The 24,639-nt window shown below is 37.7% G+C and overlaps 1 protein-coding gene across 1 annotated transcript in view; it reads left to right on the top strand.

Annotated features, from left to right (window-relative positions):
- The window catches only part of ERICH3 (glutamate rich 3), a 113,448-nt gene that overhangs the window by 68,047 nt on the left and 20,762 nt on the right, over positions 1-24,639 (top strand). The window contains exons 9-12 of the mRNA XM_036859410.1: positions 3,150-3,336; positions 8,553-8,854; positions 13,620-13,853; positions 23,372-23,821. Coding sequence (XP_036715305.1) covers positions 3,150-3,336; positions 8,553-8,854; positions 13,620-13,853; positions 23,372-23,821 — 1,173 coding nt within the window. The remainder of the gene's footprint in view (positions 1-3,149; positions 3,337-8,552; positions 8,855-13,619; positions 13,854-23,371; positions 23,822-24,639) is intronic.

Below are 24,639 nucleotides of genomic sequence, written 5' to 3'. Positions count from 1 at the left end.
CATCACTTCAACCTGTGCTTATCCTCCCATGTTATTCTTCTCTGTGTATCTGTGTGTGTATCCTCTCCTCTTTCTATAAGGATGTCAGTCATTGGATTTAGGACAAAACAAATCCTGGATAATCTCATCCTGATCCTTCCCTGATTATATCTACAAAGACCCTATTTCAAAATAAGGTCACATTCTGAAGTTCTGGGTGGTCATGAATTTTTGGAGGGCAATATTCAACACACTATAGTGGGTTCAGGAGTACATTCAAAGTTCAGGCAGTTTTCAAATCTGTTCCAACTTTTATTTTCCACCAGGATCTAATGTTTCCTTTGTACACAGGTGCAAGCTTGCAATAAGACAGGGATGTGTGAATAAGTTGGGCCAACTCCAATCCATGTTGCTTCCAGTTAGCTGGAGATGTGCAGAAAGCTTATCGAATGTGTCTATGACTGCCTTATTGCCTGTATCTCCCTGTTAAATTCCTGGCTAGTCCACTGACCTGTTGCTTGCCCTAGTTAGAACTACAGTCTCAGGCTAGCAGAACCTCTGACCTTCCCTGTCAGTTTGCTCTGAGATTGCTGCTTATTACTAGTAATGCCACTGACCAAGGTTTTTTTTTTTTTGTCTTCTGCTCCAAATCAAGTCGGCCTCTACTGACAGTGAAGCCGCTGGTTACCTATGGCCTGCCCTTCCCTTCTAGAACTGCAGTGGCAGGAGAGGGCAATGGGAGCAGCCCTAGGCAAGAATGCCACAGATTCTCACTGTTCATACCAAAAGTTCAGTACTTTTTCATGAAAAACCGCTGCTCAGTTTGTTCTAAGTCTTTGGTCCATTTTCAGAGACAAAATTTTAAGGGAAGAGGATTTGGTGACCTTACTCTAGAAGTCTGGTACATTGATTTTTGTCTCTCCTGCTAAATTATAACTTCTTGAGGGAGGAGAACACGTTTGATATTTCTTCAGTATTTTTATGTCTCTTTAGTGCCTAAAAGAGTGCTACCACTGTCAGTCAACAATGAATAACTACATTTTACAAATATTATAGGATGCTTTCTAATAGTGCCCATTATAATCTTTAAGACTGCTCTGTGAAGTGGGTAAACTGGGTCACCCCCTCCACTCCACTTCCTCACCCACTCTCCCTGCCATCCTCATTTTATAGATGAGAATCCTGAAATGCAACAAAGTTAAATGTCTCATCAAGGCACACTCAACTAATAAGTGAAGAACTGGGACATGGACCAAAATCTTCTGATTTCTGGTCTATAATCTTTCCACTACTCCATGCAGAAACCATGAAGTCAGGGTTGGGAAGTGTCACTAAATTTTAAAATATAAAATTACAAAATAAGTAACAAGGGACCAAAGGTTGAGGGTGTCAATTCTTGTTCAATAAGTTTGAAAAACAATGGAAGAAATGAAATAATATATGGATGTGCTCTCCAACCATGTGGGTACCAAATAGAAGGGCAGTCATATCCAAGAGTTGTTCTCCTGTGCCCATTCTCAGCATTTCCTTGACTCCACTCTCTTCCTGGGCTGGGTCCTTAGGGAGTTAAGGGGTGTGATGCTGCAGCAGAATGGATCATATTACATGAATGTCTGATTCAAGTTTCTGTAATATGAGCAGTCAAACTAGCTTTCTAGTTACCACTTAAAAAGTCCATATATAAAGACAAGTGGATTTTAATATCTATTGTATCTTAGTTTCCCCAGACACTAACTTGCCAATGTTCTCTTTCCTATTTTGTTTAATTTCACATCACAAATACTAAGGTATAAATGATGGGATTACCTTTTTAATAAGTCTATTCTTTAGTATAAGTTGCATCTGATTTAGATGTTTTAGGGGCATAATATGGTATATACACTGTATTTCTAGATGACTATGAAAGAATGAGTTAAAATAATGATTCACTAATTATTTATTGGAGGCCTCCTGTGCCATTGTCCTGGGATCTGGGGAAATGAAATTTAAACTCTCATGGATTTCACAAACATGCAGGGCAGCAAACATCTAGATCAAGGTTCTCAAAGTGTGGTCCCTGGGCCAGCAGCATAAGCATCACCTGGCAATTTGATAAAAATGCAAATTCTTGTGCCCTATGGAATCAGAAACTCTGGGGTGAGGCCCAGAAATCTATGTTTTCATAAGCTTTTCAGGTGATTCTGATGCACACTAAAACTTGAGAACCACTGGTGTAGCCATATTTTAATAATAAGTGTAACAATAGGAAATATTGCAAAAGAGAGGCAAAAATTATCAAGCCTATTATTGGTAGAAGTGGAAGAGTCCAGGGAGGCTTATTGTAGGAAGTAACATTAGAAGTGTCATGAGAAGCAGGTTTCTGAGTCACTCTGTAGAATAGAGTTTCTCAGAATTGAGTTTTGGGATGTATAGGGTGAGACTTCTTCAAAAAGCATTATAGAGACTTGAAATGATTAAAAATTGTTAATTGCAAGCAGTGGTTCTTAACTTATTGGTGAGACTTTTGGGTGGGTTGGGGATCAAGAAGGGGTCTCAAATCTAGGCAGAACTGAGAATGGATTGAAGATGGAATAATTCTGCCTCATCCATACATGTATCAGGATGTTTCAAGTCACAACTAAAGATAAAAATTTATTTAAAAGCATTACTGAGTAAAAAAATAGTCATATAAAAGCATTACTGAGCTCACAGCAGCCTTTTGTTATGTACTTTATTGCTAGATAACATAGCAAGATAGAGGCGTGGAATCTAGAGAGATGTTTGGATTCAAACACTAACTCTCCCACTTACTGTATGATTTTGGCTGAATTACTGAACTCTAAACCTAAATTTCTGCATTATGGAAACTAATGATGGTAATATTTCCACTTCATATGGTTGTTGAGAAATAACACACCCAAGGTAATTAGGCATAATGCCTGGCCATATTAAACGCTCATATAATTTTAGGTTTTATTATTTTATTACAAGTCAAAGAGTTTTATAATGCCTTGGAGTATTTATTATATATATAAGTAATAGAATGTGTTTTTGTGATTAAAAAATTGTCCTCAGGTTAAAAAGGAGATCTAGAAAATAATATTGTACTTATATAACAGAAAAATGTGATTTAAAACATGTTAGTTCAAAGTCAGTTGCTTTCGCTAATGTATTTCCTTTTTAAATTCCAGAGACCTTTCAGTTTATTTCCAAAAGGCACCATGGTTTCCCCTTCAGTCTCACCTTTTTCCTGAACGGGATACAGGTGAACAGGTTAAGTTCCTGCTGTGAATATAAGCATCGAAAAGGTTCCAGACTTGGAGGCAAACGAGGCTACTTTGGGTTTGTGTGTGTCGAGAGATCATCTCCTTGCTACAAGTATGGAAACAAATGTCCTTTGGTAGAGCGCAAGTTTTGCTACATTTTTCTTTGTATGCTTTTACTGATGTATTTCTCAGCACAATTTGTTAAGAATCATATCAATGTAGATGAGCCTAAAATATCTAAGTTAAAGGTTGTTTATCACAACAACCTGTGTGCTGCATTTAAAATTATAAGATATAAAGTAGATTTCCAGATGTATTATATAGTGGACATAAAAGCTGGTGGTGTTTCAAATTCTGTTTCTTTTCTACCTGTTCCTTTCCTCATAATGCTTTAAGTTCTGTCTCTAAAGGGAAGGAGAGAGGCTTTCCCCCCCTCATTCCTCGTAGTAATTTATTTCGGGCTGAGCTCCAGAGCATGTGTCAAGCATCTGGCTTATATAGTTGCATATTATAGGTTTTGCATGATAGAGGTGTACCTGCGTTATCGTGTAGTCCAATGATCACTCTCATGCCCCTAATTTCAATCTCAGACATAAAAAAATAACATGATAAAAGGTCAGTTTTGACTATTATTCATCAGTTTTCATATTGGACATTCTGTTTGTAGTCAGGAAATCTTCTTGCAGGCTTTGCTTAATTTTTTCCTGAAAGTACTCATGGAGAATTGACTCTGTGCCAAGCTAGAACATGGCAGTGAACCAACCAAAGAACCTGACCCATGGAGTGCCTTCTGACAGGGGAAGTGAAAATAATATACCAATAAAGCCATGCCAGTATACCAAGAATACACCAACCAATTAGTGTATAATAGATGGTAATAAGTGTGATGAACGCAAAACAGGGTAAGGGAGATATAAGGAACGAGGGGGGACAAGGGTCAGAAGGCAGTATTATTTTATGTAGGATGGTCAGTAAAGCCCTCTCTGATGTCTTTCGAGCAGAAACCAGAAAAAAATGTCTCCTTTTTCAAATAGGTTTTCAGGTAGAGGAAAAGCATATACAAAGGGTGTGAGACAGAATTATGCTTGGTGTATGTAAACTAGTGTGATCAGAGCAAAAGTGAGAAAGGGACAGTGATAGAAGATGTCACTGTCAGAGAGACAGTGGAGTCAAGTCACGTAGAGTCCTATGGTCATTGCAAAGACTTTGACTTTTATTCTGAGAGGGATGGGAAGCCTCTCAGGTAGGTTTAGAGCAATGGCCTGTCATGATCTGATAGTAGCTCCTATGGGAAAAATAAAATAGAGAGGGTGGGGGGAAGGGTGGAAACTACTTTAATCCAGAGGAGAGAGAGTGGTAGGAAGAGTTACAAGTGATTAGGTTCTAGACGTATTTTGAAGGTGGGGTTTACAGGATTTATTGATGGATTGGATGCAGGGCATGAGATAAAGAGCAGAGTCAGAGATGACTGAAAAGTTTTTAACCTGAATAACTGGAAAGATGCCCAGTTAACATGGGAAAGACTGTGGAAGATGCAGCTTTGGCAGTGGAGACATCTATGAGATATGCAAGTAGAAATGTTGAGTAGGCGGTTGGATCTGTGAATCTGGGGTCTGGTGAGAGGTCCAGGCTGGAGATATATAAATTTGAGAATTGTTTACATATGGATGGCGTTTAGAGTCATAAGATGGGATGAGACTGCTTAAGAATGGAACGCAGTAAGAGAAGATGCCTGAGTAATAAGCTCTGGTCACTTTGTTCAAAGGTGAGGAAGATAAAGAGGAACCAGGAAAAACCTAGGAAGGAAGGCCAGTGATTAGACAGAGAACCCAGAGAAAGCAATGTCCTGGAAATGAACAAAACGTTTCAAGAATAAGGCATAATCACCTGGGTCGAAGGTGTGGCTAGGTGAAGCAAAATGAAAATTCAGGATTGAGCATGATTATTTGGTAATGTGTTGGTTATTGGTGATCTTGGCACAAGATGCTATTGTGGAGTGGTAGGAATGCAGTCTTGTTTGGAGTGGGTTTAAGAAATAATTGGAGAAGAGCTAAAGCAAGAGATGACAGATAGCTCTTATTAAAGAGTTTTGCTCTAAAGGATGGAAATTGGGTGGCAGCCAGGAGGGAGGATGTAGAGGCCCAAGGGGGCTTATTACTTTTTAAGATGGGAGATGTTATAATATGGTTATAAGCTGATAGGTAGGGTTGATACCCTAGGGGGGAAAAACATATTGATCAGGCGTGACAGAGAGAGAGAAATTGCTGGGGCAAAGTGCTTGAGTAGACTAGAGGAGATGGGATCTAGGGCTCAAATGGAGGTGTTAGCCTTAGATGAGAGGAAGCATTCTTCTGTAGTAACAGGAAGAAAGATGACATATAGGGCAGAGAGAGATGCAAGTTGGTGGCTGTGTTGGGATCAACTGGAAGTTCTCTGCTGATTATTTCTATTTTCCAGTCAAAGAGTGATTGGAGCCTTAACCTCAGCTGATTATGAAGCTAACAAAAAATTGAAAACCAGTGTTTTATGAGAACTGTGCATTTTAGTTGAGGGTAATAGAACTTACTCTTAAACATCACGACAATTTTGTTATTATTATTTGAAAACTTCAAAGAAAGAAGCTAGAGGGAACCAAGCAAAATCATATAAAGAATTGTACAGAAACTAGTTAAGTGTTGAAAGGAGAGTAGATGGCATCCATCAGATTTTGGCACTGATTATTAAGCCTCGATAGAAAGTGTTTAGGACCAAACATTTTATAGCTTGCATTTATACAGCAATTCCCAAAGAGTGCAATGTGTTCACACATGGATGATTGTATACAAACTCATTAGCTTTCCTGGGAGTTAAACAAATGACTTGCCCACATATATGGAGAACACATATTTGACTTGGAACAGAAAAGCAACCTCAGGTAGGTCCTAAATATACCTGGACCTTCCTGCTACATTGCCCTAGACCATTCACTGTCCCACTTGCTAGATGACTCTTTCACACCTCTTCTCTCTTAAGGAGGAAGGATTTAGAAATTTTTTGAGTTACCTGTTTAAGGTCCTTAGAAAACAAGAAAAGCTTAGCAGTGTTCACTTCCAAAGTATGGAGGTTCCACACCTGTATCCATCCCTCAATCATGGGAACTATTTGAAGAGTCATGGTAGTTACTTTCAGTTGCTAAAGTGAAACACAGGAAAAAGAATTGCCTAGCCAAGAGAACGAAGACTGCTTTGAGCTTTAGTAGTGAGAATCAACACCTCAAATTATACTCAGAAGTCAAATAGGTAGTCAGTGACGAGGAGCACAGATGTTACCCACTTTGTTTGCCTAATTCCCTTAAGCAGATGGGCAATAAAAAGTCTGTGCTTGCAGTAGGGAGGCATCAAAGCCTCTACACAGTCACAACATAAACTAAAAGTAACAGCATATCAGAGGCTCCAAATCAATATATTTGGTGTTGCCATTGATAAGGGAAGAATAGCTTGAACAGAAGGAATGCTAGTAATCATAGTCTCTGAAGATTCATGACACCTTTATTTTCAAGGAAAGCAGTGTGCTACGTATATCATCATTATAGTCAAGAAATAATTTATCATGCTTAATATGGCTGAGGAAAGTATGTTCTTATTATCCCATTTTTCACAGCCTGATAGTTACTTTGAGTGCATATCCTTTTAGCTTTATTTTATGGGGAGATAGTGAAAGGATAAGTGATATAACTAAGTTCTCATATTTACTTGTTGGGAGAATGAATTAAGATCAATTCCTATGCTATTGCTAGTCTAGGGATGGCTGAAATTCAGTGATATCTTCAGTTTAAGAAATTGCCATTGGATTTGATTCACGTAGAGGCAATTTTCAGATTTTACATATTGTTTCTATTCTTCCTGGACTGGAAAGTCTTGACTGCATTCTGACCCCACTCTAATTGACCCAGTTCCCCAGTAGTTGTGTGACATGGAGAGAAGGGGATGTGTGAAGTTCTAGAGGAGGAGTGGGGAGACTGGTAACTGCCAGACACCTCTTTTCAGGTCAGGGATTGTCTCTAGGCCTTGGTGAAAACTTCTCCACATTATGTTAGTCTTTGTGAGGAGAGTGTGAGTACTTGCCCTGGTGGTAAGCCCAGCAGTGTAACATTTGTCTGTGTAACTAGTCATCTGAGAAGGCTATACCTGTAATCTAATAATATGGGTGTACTTCAGTGGGAGGTGACAGAGTCTGACAGTCCTGAGCTGAAAGCCAGCTTTATCACTAACCTGCTGGGTGAACTTGGGCAAGTCATGGACTCCTTGAAGCCTCAGTCTCCTCATTTGTAAAGTGATGACGATAGTTCTTAAGTTATTGGTCTGTAGGGGAATATATCATATAAGATCATGTATATAAAGTACCCAGCAAAGAGATTGGCACAGAAGGAGTGCTTGATACTCTTATTATCATAGTCATTATTTTTATTAATGTATGTATTACAGTTATTGGAATTCCTATTTTGATATTAACTTGAGAGATAGGATAAAAGCTGTAGAAGAATTTATTAATGTTACTTTTGTTATAACTGATTTTTTAAAATATTTTTTAACGTCTTAAAACATTCAGATCATTTGCTGGCTCACCAGATTTGACTTAGAATGACTTTATGACCTCTATAGATTATTGCCATTTTCAAAAAACAAAAGCTTATTGCCAGAAAAATCACCAAAAGATTGTGGCACAGGTTTCAAAAGGCCATTCTAAAAGCAATAATGACAGTTCTGTTAAAATAAGCATTCAGGCTCCTGAAGTGTTTATTTAAAGGGCACAAAAATATTTAACTGATTGTGTTTCTTAAAAAATCAATCGTAATTATTTAGAGTCAATTTTGTATGTCTTTCTGTTGTTGTGTTGTTGGAATAATAAATTATCAAAGACCGAATGACATCTTTCTTCTGATAATTTTTATCTCAGCTTCCTTTTACTGATAAACCTGAATGTTCTTTTATCACATAATTCTAATATGAAGACTTAAATTACCTATCTATCTATCTATCTCTGTTATAAAGCCAAATATATACTTTAAGGCACAAAGTTTAGTTTGAGACTATAATTCATTGTTGTTAAGTTGCTTTCTTTTCTTGTGTATTACTGTGGGTAAAACTGTTAAGAATTGTTGTGTTTATTTACAAGATTTTGGTATTAATAAGGAGAAAGTAGTTTATTTTAATTAACTATGTGTACTATGATAAATATGTTTCTTGTAACATTCCTTACTGGAATAAGAGAAGTGATCTAAAGATCTTTGCAGTTCCATTGTGCTATATATAAAGGTTAATCAACACTTTATGTTAATGTTTTTCCTAGGTGCATTATTGCAATGGGCCTTGACAAAAAAACAACTTCACCAAAACCTAGGAAGGAAAAGAGTATTGAGAGAAAAGAGGGATTGATGAAGGGTGAGGGGAAACTGAGGAAGGATAGAGAGTACCTGATACCAAGAAAGAGAGAGATGGAGGGGAGCAAAACCTCAGCTTCAGCCATTTTTTCAGCTCAAGAACTACATACAGGGATCGGCGAAGTGAGAACTGCTGTCGAAGAAATGGAACGTAAAGAAAAGCCAGGACAAGAAGTCTGGGAAGATGACCAAGAAAACATATTTAAATATGGTAATGAGTAACACTGGGTTCTTTTGCTGTTGCGTGGTCGTTTTGTTTGACTTTACAATGTGATTATAAAAATTTGCAAAAATATCCATTAAATGTTGTTCCTCAGTTTTGATCTTCAGGCAACTGTGTTGCAGGTGAGGAATCCCTGACCACCTTCTCAACTGTTTTGCAAGGAGTTCTGTGTGGCCTGTCTTAGAGGAGGGCAGCCTAACTCCAGGGGGTTGAAGGTGCTTGGAGGAGGAGGCGGGAAAGGAGAGTTTGCGTCTGCGTGAGCCAGAGGCTCTGTTCACTTATGCAGGGAGAGACCATTTCACCAAACAGAATTTTGCCTGTTTTTTTCACTATTTGATGTACTTGCTTTGGTGAAACTGATGCTTTGGCATCAGGTAGGAACAACCTATATGATTATATAGTGATAGAGTATTCCATAACTGAAAACATTTGGTGTAGGTCTGGGGTCCTGGAGCTTGTCTGCATTTCTTGTTTTCTTGTTCTTCCTTTCCCTCCCCTCCTGTCCCTTCCCCTCCCTTCCCCTCACTCTCCTCTCCTTCCTCTTCATCTTCTTCCTCCTCATCCTTCTCCTCTGCCTCCTTCTCCTCCTTTCTTTCCCCCCTCTAACCACATACACACACTCATATATATATATATATATATCTCCTATATCTCCTTACCTTATATATATACATACCCTCACCTTTTGATGTAGTAGATATTATTACTCTCTCCATTTTAAGAAAATGAGGCTCAGACATACAGAGAGAAAGTAGCAGAACTAGGATTCATACTGTAGGAAAGGAAAAACTGTTTTCCCTCTACCCATCTTAGGTTCATTAACTGTATCCTTGTAAATGAAACTGACAAAAGAGATGAAAAAGGGAAAACAAGCAAAAGTTTATTAGCAGGTGCATCGTGCATATGTATGGGAGCACTCAGCTGAGTAACTCAAAGGGGTGGTTAGAACTTGGGCTTATATGGCATCTTAATAAAAGAAAAATACATTTTTTTCAAGAAGTGACAAGGCAAAGGAAAAGGACATTGAGCTTCCAGGGGCAACAAATTGTGGGAAGGCAAATATTATGTGGAAACTAACGGTAGATAAGGGCTAGTTCTAGTGAAGTTTGTTATGTTGATTCCTCTGGTGCCATCTCTGGGCTGCTAAGAATCAGAGTTGTCTCGTATGATTAACTTTTGTCCTTCCTGGGAGAGAGGAGAGGGGAGACACCTTCAAAAATGTATGTCCTGCTTTTAGGGAAATGGGGGGAGGGCCGAGAGCTTCTCTTCTATTTACTACTTCTCAATTGCCTTCAGCTCAAAATAAACCTTATGCCCAAGTGGCCTAGTTTGGGGTGGCATACTCTGCTACCCTTTAATACTCAGGCTTGTCTAATTCCAAAGCCCAAACTTTCAAACACTGTACATATAACCTCCTCTTCTGTACAAGCTATCCTTGATGTTACCTGGTTGTGAGTGATATGTCCGAAGAATCAGAAAAGGGGAGCTGCCTGAGTGTCCCTCTTGCACCCAGGAGACAAAGCCTGGATTAGAGGAGCGCTAGCCATTGGCTGGGATGAGTGTGGAAGGGCTGGTATCAGGAAAGGGGCATCTCCTAGGTCTCTTCTTCCCCACCGTCTCTAGTTGCTGCCCAACAGTTTCAGAAATCCAAGAGAATAATTACAGAGTTGTTTCAGCATTGGACTTTATATCTGTTTATTACTGAAATAGTGTGACTATCTAAAAAAGATTTCACTCCTAACACTTTGACCCAGCTTACCTCTCTCCATGATCCTTTCTAGTCTTTATTCTTATCTTAAACTGAAAATTTTAAAATATCTGTAGATAACAATAGCAACAGCAGAGAAATTAACAAATGGGATGTGTTTTCACGTGTTTTAACTTTCACAACATACAGGTATGTTTATTTAGGCCATGTTAATTTCTGTATTTCTTTTTCTTAAACCAACATGGCCCGTGCTATGAGTAGCATACTTTATGACTATAAAACAGCTTTTCCCAAGATCTTTCTTCTGTGTTGGCTCCTTAATGGACTTTAAATGCCCATTTCCATTTAAAAAAAGAAGAAACAGCGGAGCAAGGCTTCAGCTCTCTGTAGAACAGCCGCTGATGGTCAGGGCAGCAAGAAGACTGCATGGAGGTCAGCCAGGGAGAGCTGCGGAGGGATTGATGTTGCCCTCGCATTGACTTGCTTCCTCATTAGTGGGGATGGTAAACAACAAGCTAATTACATTCTCTCGAAGAAGAAAGATGAGATGGGGAAACAGAAGAAATTATGAAAAGGGATCCGGAAAGCATGCCACTAGTTCATTCATATTGAAAACATGAGTAGATGAGACAAAGGAGGTGTGCTCTGAGCTGTGAGGCTGATGCAGTGCTCCTGGTTAATAGAAGGCTAATATTTAAATGTGATGATAGAACAAAGCCAGGGCAGCCTTGAATTTCCTGTTTTGAGAGAAAACACTGAAGCTCCTGCCAAATAGGATTCAGGGACTGTTCTTGTGGTTCACTACGTGCTCCTTCAATTTTATGGTCTGCTTCGATAATAGAACTGCAATTGTGTCCTAATTGTGGACACTTGTACGATTCTGATTTTAATCAGGTGCCTCCATTAAAGTTTATTGCTGTCAATAAAGCACATATTGTGTGTGATTTCTCCTATTCTATGACCAACTCTCTCCACCCCCCAATCAATCATGATTACTACTAATCTCTAACGTTTATTAGGAGCCTACTGTCCTTGGCACTATACTAAGCATATTTTAGGGATTATTGCTTTTAATAGTCCCCATAGCTTTGTGAGGCAGGTACCACCCATATCATAGGTGAAAAAACTGAAGCTCAAAGATGTTGAGCAAATTGACAGGTCACACAGCTGTGTTTTAACTGGTACTTGGACACATGACAGCCTGACTCCAAAACCCTCATGCTTCACCACGCTGTAATACTGTTGATGGACTTGCAGCAATTTACTCAAGTACTGTCTGGCAAATATCTCTTGTTTCTAATGTGTTTCTCTGTGTGTGTGTATTCTGTGGCTAACTTCAACCACTCCTAGGAAGGCTTCCACAATCTCCAAATGACTTTCCACCCTTGTTTGACTCTATTCCACTTATTTGACACTATTTCACATAATTAATCATGAGTCCTATATAAAAATCTACAGCAATTGAGCCCAATAGTGTTAAAACTGACATTACTGAGGGTCATGTATAAAAACTATTCTAACATGAGTACAGTATTTCTTGTGTACCTACGTCTTATTTCCTCAACAAAAATTGGAGATTCCTTGATGGGCAGGGGTTGTGTTACTGTAATGTCTTTTATCTTGCAATTTTAGCCTCTTCCAAATAGAAGGGTGTCAATAAAGGCTTATTGATTGGCAGCTGACTAGACCAAGTGAGAAGCTATCCCATTACTTGGCCTGAAATATTTGAATCAAAATATTTGTTTTTATGAGCATGTCCTGTTTCCATTATGCAATATAAATTAATTTTTTCAACTTCTTCCTTATTTTATAATTTTGTTCTACTGATTCGCATTTCTCTTTCTCCATATTAAATCTCTTTCATGAAAACTTTCTCGTGATGAGTTCTCTTCTTTTGCCTTTTTTCGTTACAGTTTCCGATCTCACTTTTCTTCTCACATCGCCCTCATACCTTCTCTGCATTAACAGAGCTTTCTTCATATGCACAGAGTATGCATTTCTAAATGAAGTTTCTTTCATTGTGGCAGAGTGGACAGCTCTCAAGTAATTACCCGAAAGGCCCCCACTGCTGGAGAAGAAACCAGACTATCTAATAAGTAAAACACACAAAATAGGGAAAACTTTATTTTTCCTGTAATTTTTATTTTAAGAGCTAATTGTTTGTTTGCTTAATTGGTTCTGCATGAAATCCTTTTGCTCTCTATCCTTGGCATGTTGTCACTTCAAGATTTTTAGTTTTTGGTGGAAGAAAAAGGGGAACAATTAAATATGAAAGGTGAAAAATTATAACCACAAGGGACAGATGGCGTTTATCTGATGTGACAGTTTCCTTTTTCTGCTACAGATGTGTTACACTTCTGAAGAAATGAAGCAAATTCATGACTGTGACAGGAATATTCTATTTTATAAGAATTTTTATACTTGGAACGTAATTATTTTATTGACTCTAGGGATGAATAATGCATATGATTTCAGTTCTGCCCCAGGTACAGAATCCTTCATAATGCCTTTTCTTGATGTCCATTTGGTTCTCTCAAAGAATGTGCTATTCACAGTGTTACTTCTCAGGGCCTTTGGACTTGATTAATTGAATTTTTTCCACTTCACTATTCATTAACCTGATATCCAAATATTTTGAACATTCTTCCTATAAAATATGGCCTCACTGGGTCTCCAAATTAACTTTCATTATTATAATCCTGTTCTCTTCATTTTTAATTTATTTCTAATTTATTGTTTTCTATCAAGTTCTTCTCTTGTTCATTTTGGTTATTGTAGATGATGATGTCCATTTGTAAATGAGCTTTTATTAGGTTTCAGGCTTGTCATCTGGAACTTCATTTCTTTACTGCTCTTGTGTATGTAACTGATTGCAATCTTTGATCATTTGCTATTAGTTTTCCATGTTCACTAACTGTGTGAAAGGGAAGTGAAGAAAGGCCCAGAGAGGAGAGGATAATGGAGTCAAAGTTCTCATTAAAGTGAAATGGGTTAAGTATTAGGGATTCTATTTTCATTCTCATAGTGGAACTTTTCTTTCCTCAGAATATGAAGAAGATTTCGAAGCAGATGAGGAGAAACAAGATGAGAAAGCTAATGAAGGACAGGCTGATGATCAAATGAATGGAATGCCAAAGTCACCCTCAGATGATGAAAAAGATCTTTCAGACCCTGAAAAGGAGAGTGAAACCTCGTTGTGGAAGGCATCAGATGCTGATGACAATGTGAAAGATGAGGTTGATGGATGCTCTGAGAATGAATTGGAAGAGGATAAACATGGCAAGTTGATTAGCTTATCATTTGACATAGGCTGTTTAGCAAGTATACTCACTACTTTTCTTTTCCTTATATTTGATGAGATAATCCTCTTTAAGAGACTGTTTAGAACCTGGTTCCCTAACCAGAGGATGCTGATCAACCCCTCTTCCATAGATATCCAAATTATGGAGTCATTCTTCAATACTTTCTCTTTCTTTAATTTGCTGGGATTTTTCAGCAGGGTGTCAGGTGAAGCTTGTAGTGACACATCTTCTGTTTACTTAGAAAGTTACTACCTTTTTTTAATCTCAAACTATCTCTTCTTATATACACACACATATACACCATTTTTGTGGCTTTGGAAAATGAAAAGTAGCTCCCATTCAATTCAAGGAAAAGTTGAAAATTCCTTCCTTATGTTCATTTTTTTTTCTTAACTTACCTTGAACGCAGATGCTGGCATATTAGTTTATGGAACGATTATTGCTCTTGACAAAGCTTCCCCCTTATAGTCTTCAAACCTAAAATGACTCTGAATGTTCACAGGGAAAATACAGAGCTTTTCTGGTAGATAAAGAAACTCTCATTATCTGAGGCATACCTTAAAATTTTTAAGACCTTTTTAAACACCTTAAATTACCAAAATAATGTCCAAAGAAGGAACATATTTCTGGCTTTGTCCCATGAAAGGGTTTGGCCAAGGCTATGTGGGTCTTAGTAAATAAAATATCTTCCCTGGTACATTCTGGGCATTTATCAGTGATAATAATAACCCTGTCTTATATTTAAGTATGTGTATGTCTTTGTACTTTGCTTTAGACTAGAGAATGAGGTAACATTATGATGACTTTTTGAATTGCTGTCAATTTTCCCCATTCTTTTCACCTCTCAAATTTTTTTCTGTATAAAATCTCAAAATTTTGAATTCAAGGAATACATAGGGATTATACAAAATAAGAGTAAATTAAGTAATAAAGTAATCACAAGAACAAATATTTAGTTTGTAGTTCTATTCTGTTCAAGAACAAATTCAAGCAAACCTATTCTAAAATTTCATGCAGACATATGCAAGGCAATAAAATAAAGAACAGAAATTATTTAGAGTAAGAAAGAAGATAATTTTACTAGGAACTGCACATGAGACCATGACTATGCTTGAGCTAAAAATTTAATCCTGAACTTCCCGACAGTCAGAGTAAAGAGTGAAGCACAATGTGAAAAATTAGAGTGATTTTCACTTTCAATATATTTGAAAACAAGTTTTGCTGCCATTTTATTATAGTTGAAAGAACTACTCTATATTAATGACCTAGCATTGAGAATTTTTTGTAAAGTCTTAAATGAGGTTTTTTCTTTAATTTCTCAAGTTACATTTTATGTTTCTAGGCATGCCAAAACATAGCTTTTTACCCTCATTTTGAATGTGAATATTGGATTTAAGTTTATATTCCTATATGACATAGAAAAAGTTAAAGAAGTCTATGGAAAAGTGATGTCACCTGAATCAAATTTTAAAGAAACTATACAAGTGACTTGGACCTGGAAAAAGATTGAAAGTGTGTTTGCATATAAATATAACCGGTTCAGAACAAAGAAAGACTCAGTTTTTAATTTCTTCAATAATTGTGGTGAATTATGAAGTATTGATTTCACAAAGGGTCAATACATTATTTCAATATATGGTAATCTGGGGATTATTTTTGTAATGCATAATCAACTTGCTTTCTTGGGATCAAATGGATTTTTTTCCAAGATAGAGTAATTTTTTCTGTTTAAGCAGACAAGGATGTAGGCAGTACTTGGATCTTACTTCGAGGGAAGGCTTTAATCATTTAGACCTGTAATTACTGAATAACTGATAGTGATAGGTCAACATTAACACTGAATACTACTTGCATTTAAATAACTGGAATCTTATGTTTAAAAAGGTATCCTATAGGTACTGTTCATTAAGACTATTTTGTGCTAAGTGCTGTGCTAAATATTTTACATGAATTATCTGATTTACTTCAAACAACCTTATAAAAAAGCAGGTACTTTTAATCTCCATTTCACAAGTAAAGAAACGTGGAAATGATGAGATTGAGTAACTCACACAGCCAGAAACTGGTGGAGCCAAGACGCAAAATTCAGAGCCTGGATTTTGGAGAAAAACAATATAACATTTCTCCACATCAGCCAATATCCACTTATCTGAAATTAAAGCAAGTTCCCCCAATAAAAGGATTTTGTTTCCTTAAGAATGTACATTTTAGAGGCATTTACCTTGAGCTCTTCATCTTATCCTATTTTTTAGCCTCTGTTTTTTGTTTTTTTTACTTTTAAATGGAGGAAATTAAAATGGACGTTTTCTAATTTTACCCAAATTTACCTCTCTCCTTCCTGGATGGACTCCTCCAATCCACTCCCAGGTCTTTTGCTCGTTTCCAGTTCATCCCCTTTCTCTTCCATGAGACTCTCCTACTTCGGCAGCCTTCACTGAGCTCTTTATTTTATGAAACTCTATCATTCAGTAGTTCATTTTTCACTCACTGTTTCATGTGTGTTAAAATTTTGCCCCTCAAACTAATTACACAATTTAATAACACAAAAATTAATTATACTACAAAAGCTAGGACTGTATGTTGTCTTTGTTATTCCTCACAGAGGTAATTTCCTAAAGATATTTTGTGAATATTAAGCAGTTACTTGATTAACACCAAGAATACTAAAATACTTTTGTTAGCGCCATGATATCTAGTTACATTTATACTATATGATTATTACTGGAATTTTATTAAAAACATTGTATAGAGTTAGCTGCATTATGTAGATATAGAACATATAATATTTTAAATAGATATGTAATGAAAGCTATCAGAACATATAAAATCTAGTCCACAATGTTGGGAAACTTAAGAGCCAAAAATTAAACTGGCTAACTATTTTATTTTGTTTTTTCAATAACGATGTTATTAAATAATCCTTTTTAAGAGCTCCTTTGCATCCTTGGTATTTACATTAAAACTTTGCCATTATTCTGAAGTAAAATTTCATTGCTTACTACTCTTTCTTTCCTCCACCACCAGGCTCCTTTATTTTCCATCCCTTTATTTTGATAACCTGACCCTGTGTTATTCAAAAACATGCTTTTTAGCATGAGGAGTATCAGAATTAGATATTTCATCCAGCAAACAAGAAATGTGCATTAAAAATGATAATGACACGATAGATTCCTTGGAACACTCTATTGAAAAGCCAGACAGCACTTCATCTTCAAAAGTGTAAGAGGCATATTGTGACCACTGAATCCTAGACACTGGCACATCCTTTTTATTGACATGATTAAGAATCTCGCTGTTAGTGTTTGGATGTGTTTCATTTGAACCTGCCTGCACCTGTTCCCAGAGGGCAAACAATTGCCCAGGCTGTCACTCTTGTGACAAGTCGGCCCCATTTAAACCGCTAGTGAACAATTGCATCGGCCCGCCTTGATGAATACACTGTGCTGAACAGCCTGCAAGTGATGGAGTGCCAGGGACTGCGTGCCCACTAAGAGAGGACCCTGCTTTAGGAATGATGTGTGAGACTTCCCATTGTTTAAAAAGAATGACAGCTTCCTTTTCTCTGTGCTTGTGTTGGCAACCCCAGGAGCTAATTCACCAGTTGAAAATATATTGCCATAGATGAATGTTATAAAGTTGAGGGGAAAAGTGTCATGTTGCTGAGAATAGACTTTTAGGGACAGTTTGGATGATAGTACCTATGAGTAAGAGGTAAAGACTAAGTAGCTCCTTATGAGAAAGAGAACGGGGGGGAAGGGGGTGGGGGGAGAGAGAAAGAGAGAGAGAATCTGTTCCCAGAGTACAAAGAAAAGCACATAAGAATTAAAGCGAAATTTTTTTCTAGTAAGAAAGATAGTATTTTACTTGTGCTATTTTTCAGTCTGTTGAAGAGGTAGGGCTTAAAGACTTTGAAAATCTCAGAATCACAAAAATATTCTGTTTACTTGATTTACTGACTTCCAGTATCTCACTCTTCCTTTCTGGGCCTGACTGTGGGCTTGAAGAGATGCATATGAGGGAAGCCTGCTCCTTCTGTGTTGAAACTGTACATGCTAGGAAACCACGCTCTGTGGACTTCAGTGTCACTTGACTCCTTCTCGGACCAGAGAGGGTTAGGGGAAGATTGTAGGCAGCTTTTGGCTAGAATCTATGTCTGTGATTTTTTGCATGATTAGTCACACTTTAATTTTTCTTAATTGTAAGAATTCCTCAATTCATCTTCACTTTTGGATTGTTGAAGTAGGAAGTCATGGCTTTCGGGTGAATACTTACACGCAGCATCATCTTTTAGTTCACATAAAATACTTTTCTATGAGGTATTTCTCTACAGTTTTGAATCTGCCCTGTACATAGTGATGGCACTACTGAGGCACTCAATAAAATCTTGTGAAATGCGTGGCTGGTTGACTAGATTAATGGACAACTGTAAAAAGATTTAAGCAGCAAAATGTGATACATGATTTGACTATATTCTCAGTATTTTAAGTATTTAGAAAATCCAGTTAAAGGTAAATAAGGAGGAACTTTTAAGCTTTCTTCTTCTCCTCCTGCTATATCTGCATTTACTTTAGATATTTCTCCTTACAAAGTAATGTATATATTTGTCTCATTGGCAAATTGATAATGAATTACCAGTATGAGGACATATGTTCTCCCTTACACCAAATAGCTAGTTACTGTTCATGGATGGAATTCAATGATTTCTGCTTCTATTGTCATTAAGCATACACTCATTTGATGGTATTTATTGAGTACAAACCACTTGTCTAATCAAGTATTATTGTACATGAAAATATTGACCAAACCACAGTATCTAATATAAATATGAACAGATTTTGGTGAACTCATGAGTATAATCTACAACTGTTAATATAAGGAATAGTAGGACATAAGAATTCATATGTCAAGGCTAATTTGAAGAAAATAGGTGTGACACTTATGCAGATTTTTCTGGGAAACCTTGGACCAAGGAATGGGAAAGAGACATAATTTGTATTAGAGCTCAGAGTAGTATTGGGTCCACTGGGTTGGGATACATGGTGTGTTATTGGAGTGATCTAAATTTTTAACTGAATTTTCATATTTGAGTTTGTGAACTTAAATCGAGGTGTCTATATGGGCTTCAAGCTAGTAAGCTAAAAACAAAGTAGTTAAAATCAGGACATTAGTGGAGGAAATAATGAATTTAAACTGTAGTAAAACAATGCATCATGCTAGAGGGTGAAGGAATGATTGAAAACTGAGGTCAGGACTTGTCATTGGTTCAAAACAAACTATGTAGCTACGGATTACAATAAGAGTATAACAGCTTCTGAGAGAGCTACCCATGGTCACTGTTAAGAGAATGAACAAATACCTTAATAAATATGTGTAGTTGATTTATTGTGCTCATGCCAAAGGAAGCAATGTCTGTCTAGAGTGTGTAATCTCTATGGAAGCAGGGACCTGGCCTGCTTTTTTCTCCATTGTGTCCTCAATACCAGAACATTGCCTGACACATAGGATGTGCTCAATGTGCATTTAGTGAATGAATGAATCTCTGTAAGTCGCTAGGAAGATGGAGGACAACTCAGGACCTCAGTTACGAGGAGAGAGAGCAGAGTTCATCCTGAATTTGCTGACCTGGTGCTGACTATGGATGTGTGTGTGTGTGGTTGGTACCTTTGGTCAGGTGTATATCAAATTGACTAGGCAGGCAGTGCAAACAGTGGAGATTACTGACACATATATAGTAGAATATGTAAAACTATTTTCCATTTGTCATCCTGGGGTGGTAACAGTGGAAATTTAGCTAGGAGAAGCAATAGTGGGTTCATGACGGTGGGTGCCCTCTGTTTGAAGGCCTTTTGGCAGGTAGAGTGGTCTTGGTTTTAATACAGTGGGTCATTACAAAAGAAGTATTTTACAAAAATTGCTCCTTTATAGCTAATGGACATTGGGTATTATTTAACTTCTGTGGGCCTTACTTTCTAGACCTAGAAAAAGAAGATAACTAACTACTCCATTGGATTAAATGAGATGTTTGTAAATTGCTTACCTCAGTGCTTGGTACAGAGTAGGTGCATAATCATGATTCGGTTTTATTTTTTTCCTCAATAAATGGTAACTGTGACTACTATGCTTAATGTGATTTACAGGGTGAAATCACAAGAAAGAAATTTATTAGAATATACTTATCATGTATGATATCAGAGAGAGAAGAAGACTGAAAATCATAAAGCAATGATTATTTGATTTGGTGAGATTAATTTTTATCATGTAATTTCTACAATGATTTATGGAGAGCAGTAATTGGAATTGATTCCCATTTTACAGCCAAGGAAACAGAGCCTTAGAGAAGTTAAGTAGCATAACCAAAGTCAAAGCTGATGAGTAGCTTAGTCATGATTGGAACACCTAAGTTTGTCTTACAGAAAAACATAATATTTTCTCTCAAGCTCATGCTGCGTAAAATAGTAGTGACGGAGAAGAAGGAATAGTTATCAAGGAACAGTTATGATGACATGAAAAGAGAAAACAGTGAAGGACTGGGGACTGATTGAATGTGGAAGGAGAAAAGTCAGAGATCCTGCTTAGCGTGTAGAACCATGGCACCAAACACACTGGCTTTGGCCAAGGACTCAGGCAGTGGGTGCAGATCAGGTTCTTACCATGAAGACCAAGGGCAGATTCTTAGCATCAGTACCTGGAGGGAGCACTGGAGAGATAAATGGAATTTGGTAGGAGGCAGAGCTGTTTCCTAACATGCCTCCAAGACAACTTTTTCCCTCCTAATGAAAAAAAAAATTACAATTTACAATTTACATATCGACCCGGAAATTCCTTTATATAAAACGTTCCTTTATATAAAAGTTTTTACATAAAAACTTTATTTCTAAGAGAATAAATAAAATTAGTGTTGAAAATCCCATTCCATGGCCCTAAAGCATTTTGAGCTTTTTTGTAGGCAAAGCCTGGCCCCAGTGTCTGTATGAAAATGAGAGTGAGAAATGAGAGTGAAACGAAATTATACAGGGAGGTTAGAGAGAAATTTGAAAACTGAAATGAGTTTATATGGGAGGTCAGGTAGCCTTGCCACTCAGCGGCCATTCATTCACCTGATCTTCTGATCTTTCTTTTTTTTTTTTAGAAATTCACGTTCTTTTATTTATTTATTTATTTATTTATTTATGACTGTGTTGAGTCCTCGTTTCTGTGCGAGGGCTTTCTCTAGTTGCAGCAAGTGGGGACCATTCTTCATCGCGGTGCGCGGGCCTCTCACCATCGCGGCCTCTCTTGTTGCGGAGCACAGGCTCCAGACGCGCAGGCTCAGTAATTGTGGCTCACGGGCCCAGTTGCTCCGTGGCATGTGGGATCGTCCCAGACCAGGGCTCGAACCCGTGTCCCCTGCATTGGCAGGCAGACTCTCAACCACTGCGCCACCAGGGAAGCCCCCACACCTGATCTTTCTTAAGGACTGACTCAAAATTGAACCAGAGCATACTTCAGCCTTTGAAATAAAATAATACAATTAATAGAAGCTGCTAAAGAAAGAGGAGCACTCATTTTTTAAATTATGTGAACAACTCTCAGAGCCAAAAGTGAGAGTCCTGGTGTCAACGTTCAGATGGTAGATAGGATACTTTTGGACATGCAGAACAATTATAACATTGTATCCTAGCTAACTGTGCAATTAATGAAAACCACTGATCAAACAAACCACTAGCACAGGGGAGTTGTTTTTCTTTTTTAAAAAAACAAGTGTGAGATGCTTACGAGAGGGGGAGATTATAGTCCCTGAAGTTTCTGAACTAGTACAAATAAGATAGAGAACGACTGTCCTTGATCTGTACGTTCCCCACCGAGAGACAGCACATCCAGATCTTATACAATGGAGATAAAGAATGAGTGGCTGAAGTACGTGATTCCTTTGAGAAACAGTGGTCATCTGGTGCCTGTCAAGGTAGTTGGAAGATAAGAACAAATGGAATTGTACTTAAGGGGTTCTGTTGCTTAAAGGCTTTTCGGAGTTTATTTTTTACTGCTGTGTAGAATCTCTCACATCTTTGTGGGAACTCAGTATGTCTCAGTGACTATACTTAAAATGCTAAGCCCTGTCATGGAGAGCCGTTGGGGCTAGAGGGAAGAGGATAAGAGTAAAGACAGGTATTTCTTCCCTTAAACTCTGCCTCAGCTGCTACAGCCATCTGGGTAGCTGACAAGCAGAAAAAAACATAAACGGAAAAAAGAATCAGGAGCACACAGAGAAGAGCACACAAGAAAGCTAAGCAGCTTGTAAGTGTGGGCTATTTCATTTGAAAAATATATTCTATAAAAAAATTATAAACACAGGTCTATTTGGTTAAAAAAAATGAAAGGCAGGTTTGTATTTTTCTGGCCCAAGGCAGTGCATCTTCCCTACAGAGTCAGCGTGTGTGTATTACTTTCTTGGAGATTTTTAAAAGTTTTTGTGTGTAATAAGTACTAAACCATTTTTGGCTCTGGTAAGTTTCCAGACTGCATATCTGTAGCATCACATCAGTGTACTGCATAGATCTCCTAGAATCTCTTTTACCGATTCTGTGTGCCCATCTCCAGCTTCTGCATCCTCTGTCTTCTTCAGAGGACAGCCCTGGGCTACTGGGTTTGCTTCACCCTCAGGCACAAAGGGCAAGGGAGTGCCAAGAGTTCATGTTCCCCCCAGGGTGGCCTGTAGCCATGTCTGACTGGAGCAGAGTATGGAAGCCCAGCTCCTTCCTCAAGGGAAGAAAAATTTTAATATAATTTAGACTCCAGAGGTTCCCATGGGATCAGGTGAGGCTGAGATGTTCCTTGAAATAGCTCTCTTGATTGACTTCTTCCCTTCCCTGCCCTGCTTTACCCACACCCAGAAGAGTTTCTCTTGGAGCATATTTTTAATACATCGCTGGCACATGAGTCCTCATCTCAGTGTCTGCTTCTGGGGAACCCAAAAAAAAGACCAGATCTCCCACACACACACATGCACACACACACAAGCATTAGCTCAAAATATTAAGTATCTAGGTATTATGCAAATGCATAGATATTTTTACCATACCGAGCTACCAGGGTGTACCAGTATGGCAGGTGTTACAGTAGATAAAAATTTTAACTTTATGCACAGAGAATACTCTGGATACATCCAAGACGGTAATGAAATAAGTGCTCTTGCTGAACAAGTAAAAGATTATTCAATTTCTTCCATAACAAAATAGATACTAACAAAGGTTTTCCAGTGAAATGGCTTTCAACAAATAAACAAATACAATTGGTTTTCAGTTAAATGCGACTTCGTATTGAAGATTCTATAGACTCACAGATTTCATAGGTCTTTCTTTATCATGACAATTATGTGGACAAGATGGGGAAAGGGTATCAAATCTACTAAACTATATTAAAAATTTTAGTATGATTACTAGCATAATTCCCACAATTATTATTATTAAATTTCCCTTTATGGAAAAGCAATGATGTTGTCATTTTTAATTTTTGTAGATATAAGAACTGCTTCATCAACCTCATCCAGAAGTCACCCATATTCTAGTTGCAGTGAAGATGAATCTGCACTGGGGGACAGGGAAGCCCACGCTGAAAACAGTCCAAATGAAAGTGTCCGAAGTCCATCTTCTCAGGAGTTGAGTGAAAATGATGAGCCAGGAAAAACCCACCTTCCAATTGAGAATTCTCTAGAAATCGAAATTGATGACCAAGAAATAATAAAAGCAGATGTGGAGACCAAGCCTCTGCCAATAGAGGAAAACTTGGAGAATGATCTTGAAGAAGAAGCAGAGAAAGGAACCCGAGTGATTGCAGAGGGCTTATCTGAGAAGTCCAGGGAACATGTTTCCAAGGAAGAAAAGGAAAAGAGTAAGAGTAACCTTTGGGAAGGAAGCGCTGCTAAGGTGAAGGACAAAAAGGCAGGTCCCCGTAGGGTGGATAAAGGTGGTAAGTATGGCCATTGAGTTGACCTGCCATTGTCTCTATGCATGGAAGCTGACCTTGATCATTGCACTCTGCCAAAGCTTGGGAAATACTATTGTGATAATGCCGGAGGGATTCAATTTTTTCCTATTTCTCTCTGTGTCACATGATCATACATGTATTTTCAGCTTGCTGTTTTCCTTTATTGCATTTTTAAAATTACTTGATAATTCTTATGTAGCCTGTTTCCTATTTTCTGTAAATTCCTTCCTATGGCAGTTCTATCTCAAGAATCAAATAAAACACAATACATGTCTGAAGGCAAGGGTATGTGTAGCTTTTTAGAGGTTACTTAGTATTAGCAATGCTATTTGTTCTTATCCAAATATGCATTTATATGTATATGTAGCTAACATTGATAGGTGCTTGCTATGTGCCAGTGCTAAACACATATATTAACTTGTCTAATCCTCACAACAGCCCAATATCCCCATGAGTTAGGTTCTATTATCATTATCTCCTTTTTACAGATGACAAAACTGTGGTTTGTAGAGGTTAAGTAAGATGTCAAGCATCATACAGCTAATAAGAAGCATTCCTAGGATTTGAATTCAGGGAGAGTGGTGCCAGTTTCTAAAGGTTTCCTATTTTATCGGTGCAATAGGAATTTATAGTTAAATAAAAATATAAAAATTTCATAGAAACTCCAAACTGCACTTTAAGTTCTCTGAAACTGAGTAACTTTCTGATCCAGGGGTTTCTTGGGTGTGTTGGACAGTTCCATTTGACATAGAAAGTCTTGAAGCGTGTCCTAGGATGATCAGGCCCCAGTACCTTAGACA

This window comes from Balaenoptera musculus, chromosome 1, assembly GCF_009873245.2.
Source record: "Balaenoptera musculus isolate JJ_BM4_2016_0621 chromosome 1, mBalMus1.pri.v3, whole genome shotgun sequence".
Lineage (NCBI taxonomy): Eukaryota > Metazoa > Chordata > Mammalia > Artiodactyla > Balaenopteridae > Balaenoptera > Balaenoptera musculus.
Note: the sequence above shows the minus strand (reverse complement) of the source record. Positions and strands in the feature narration are given on the sequence as shown.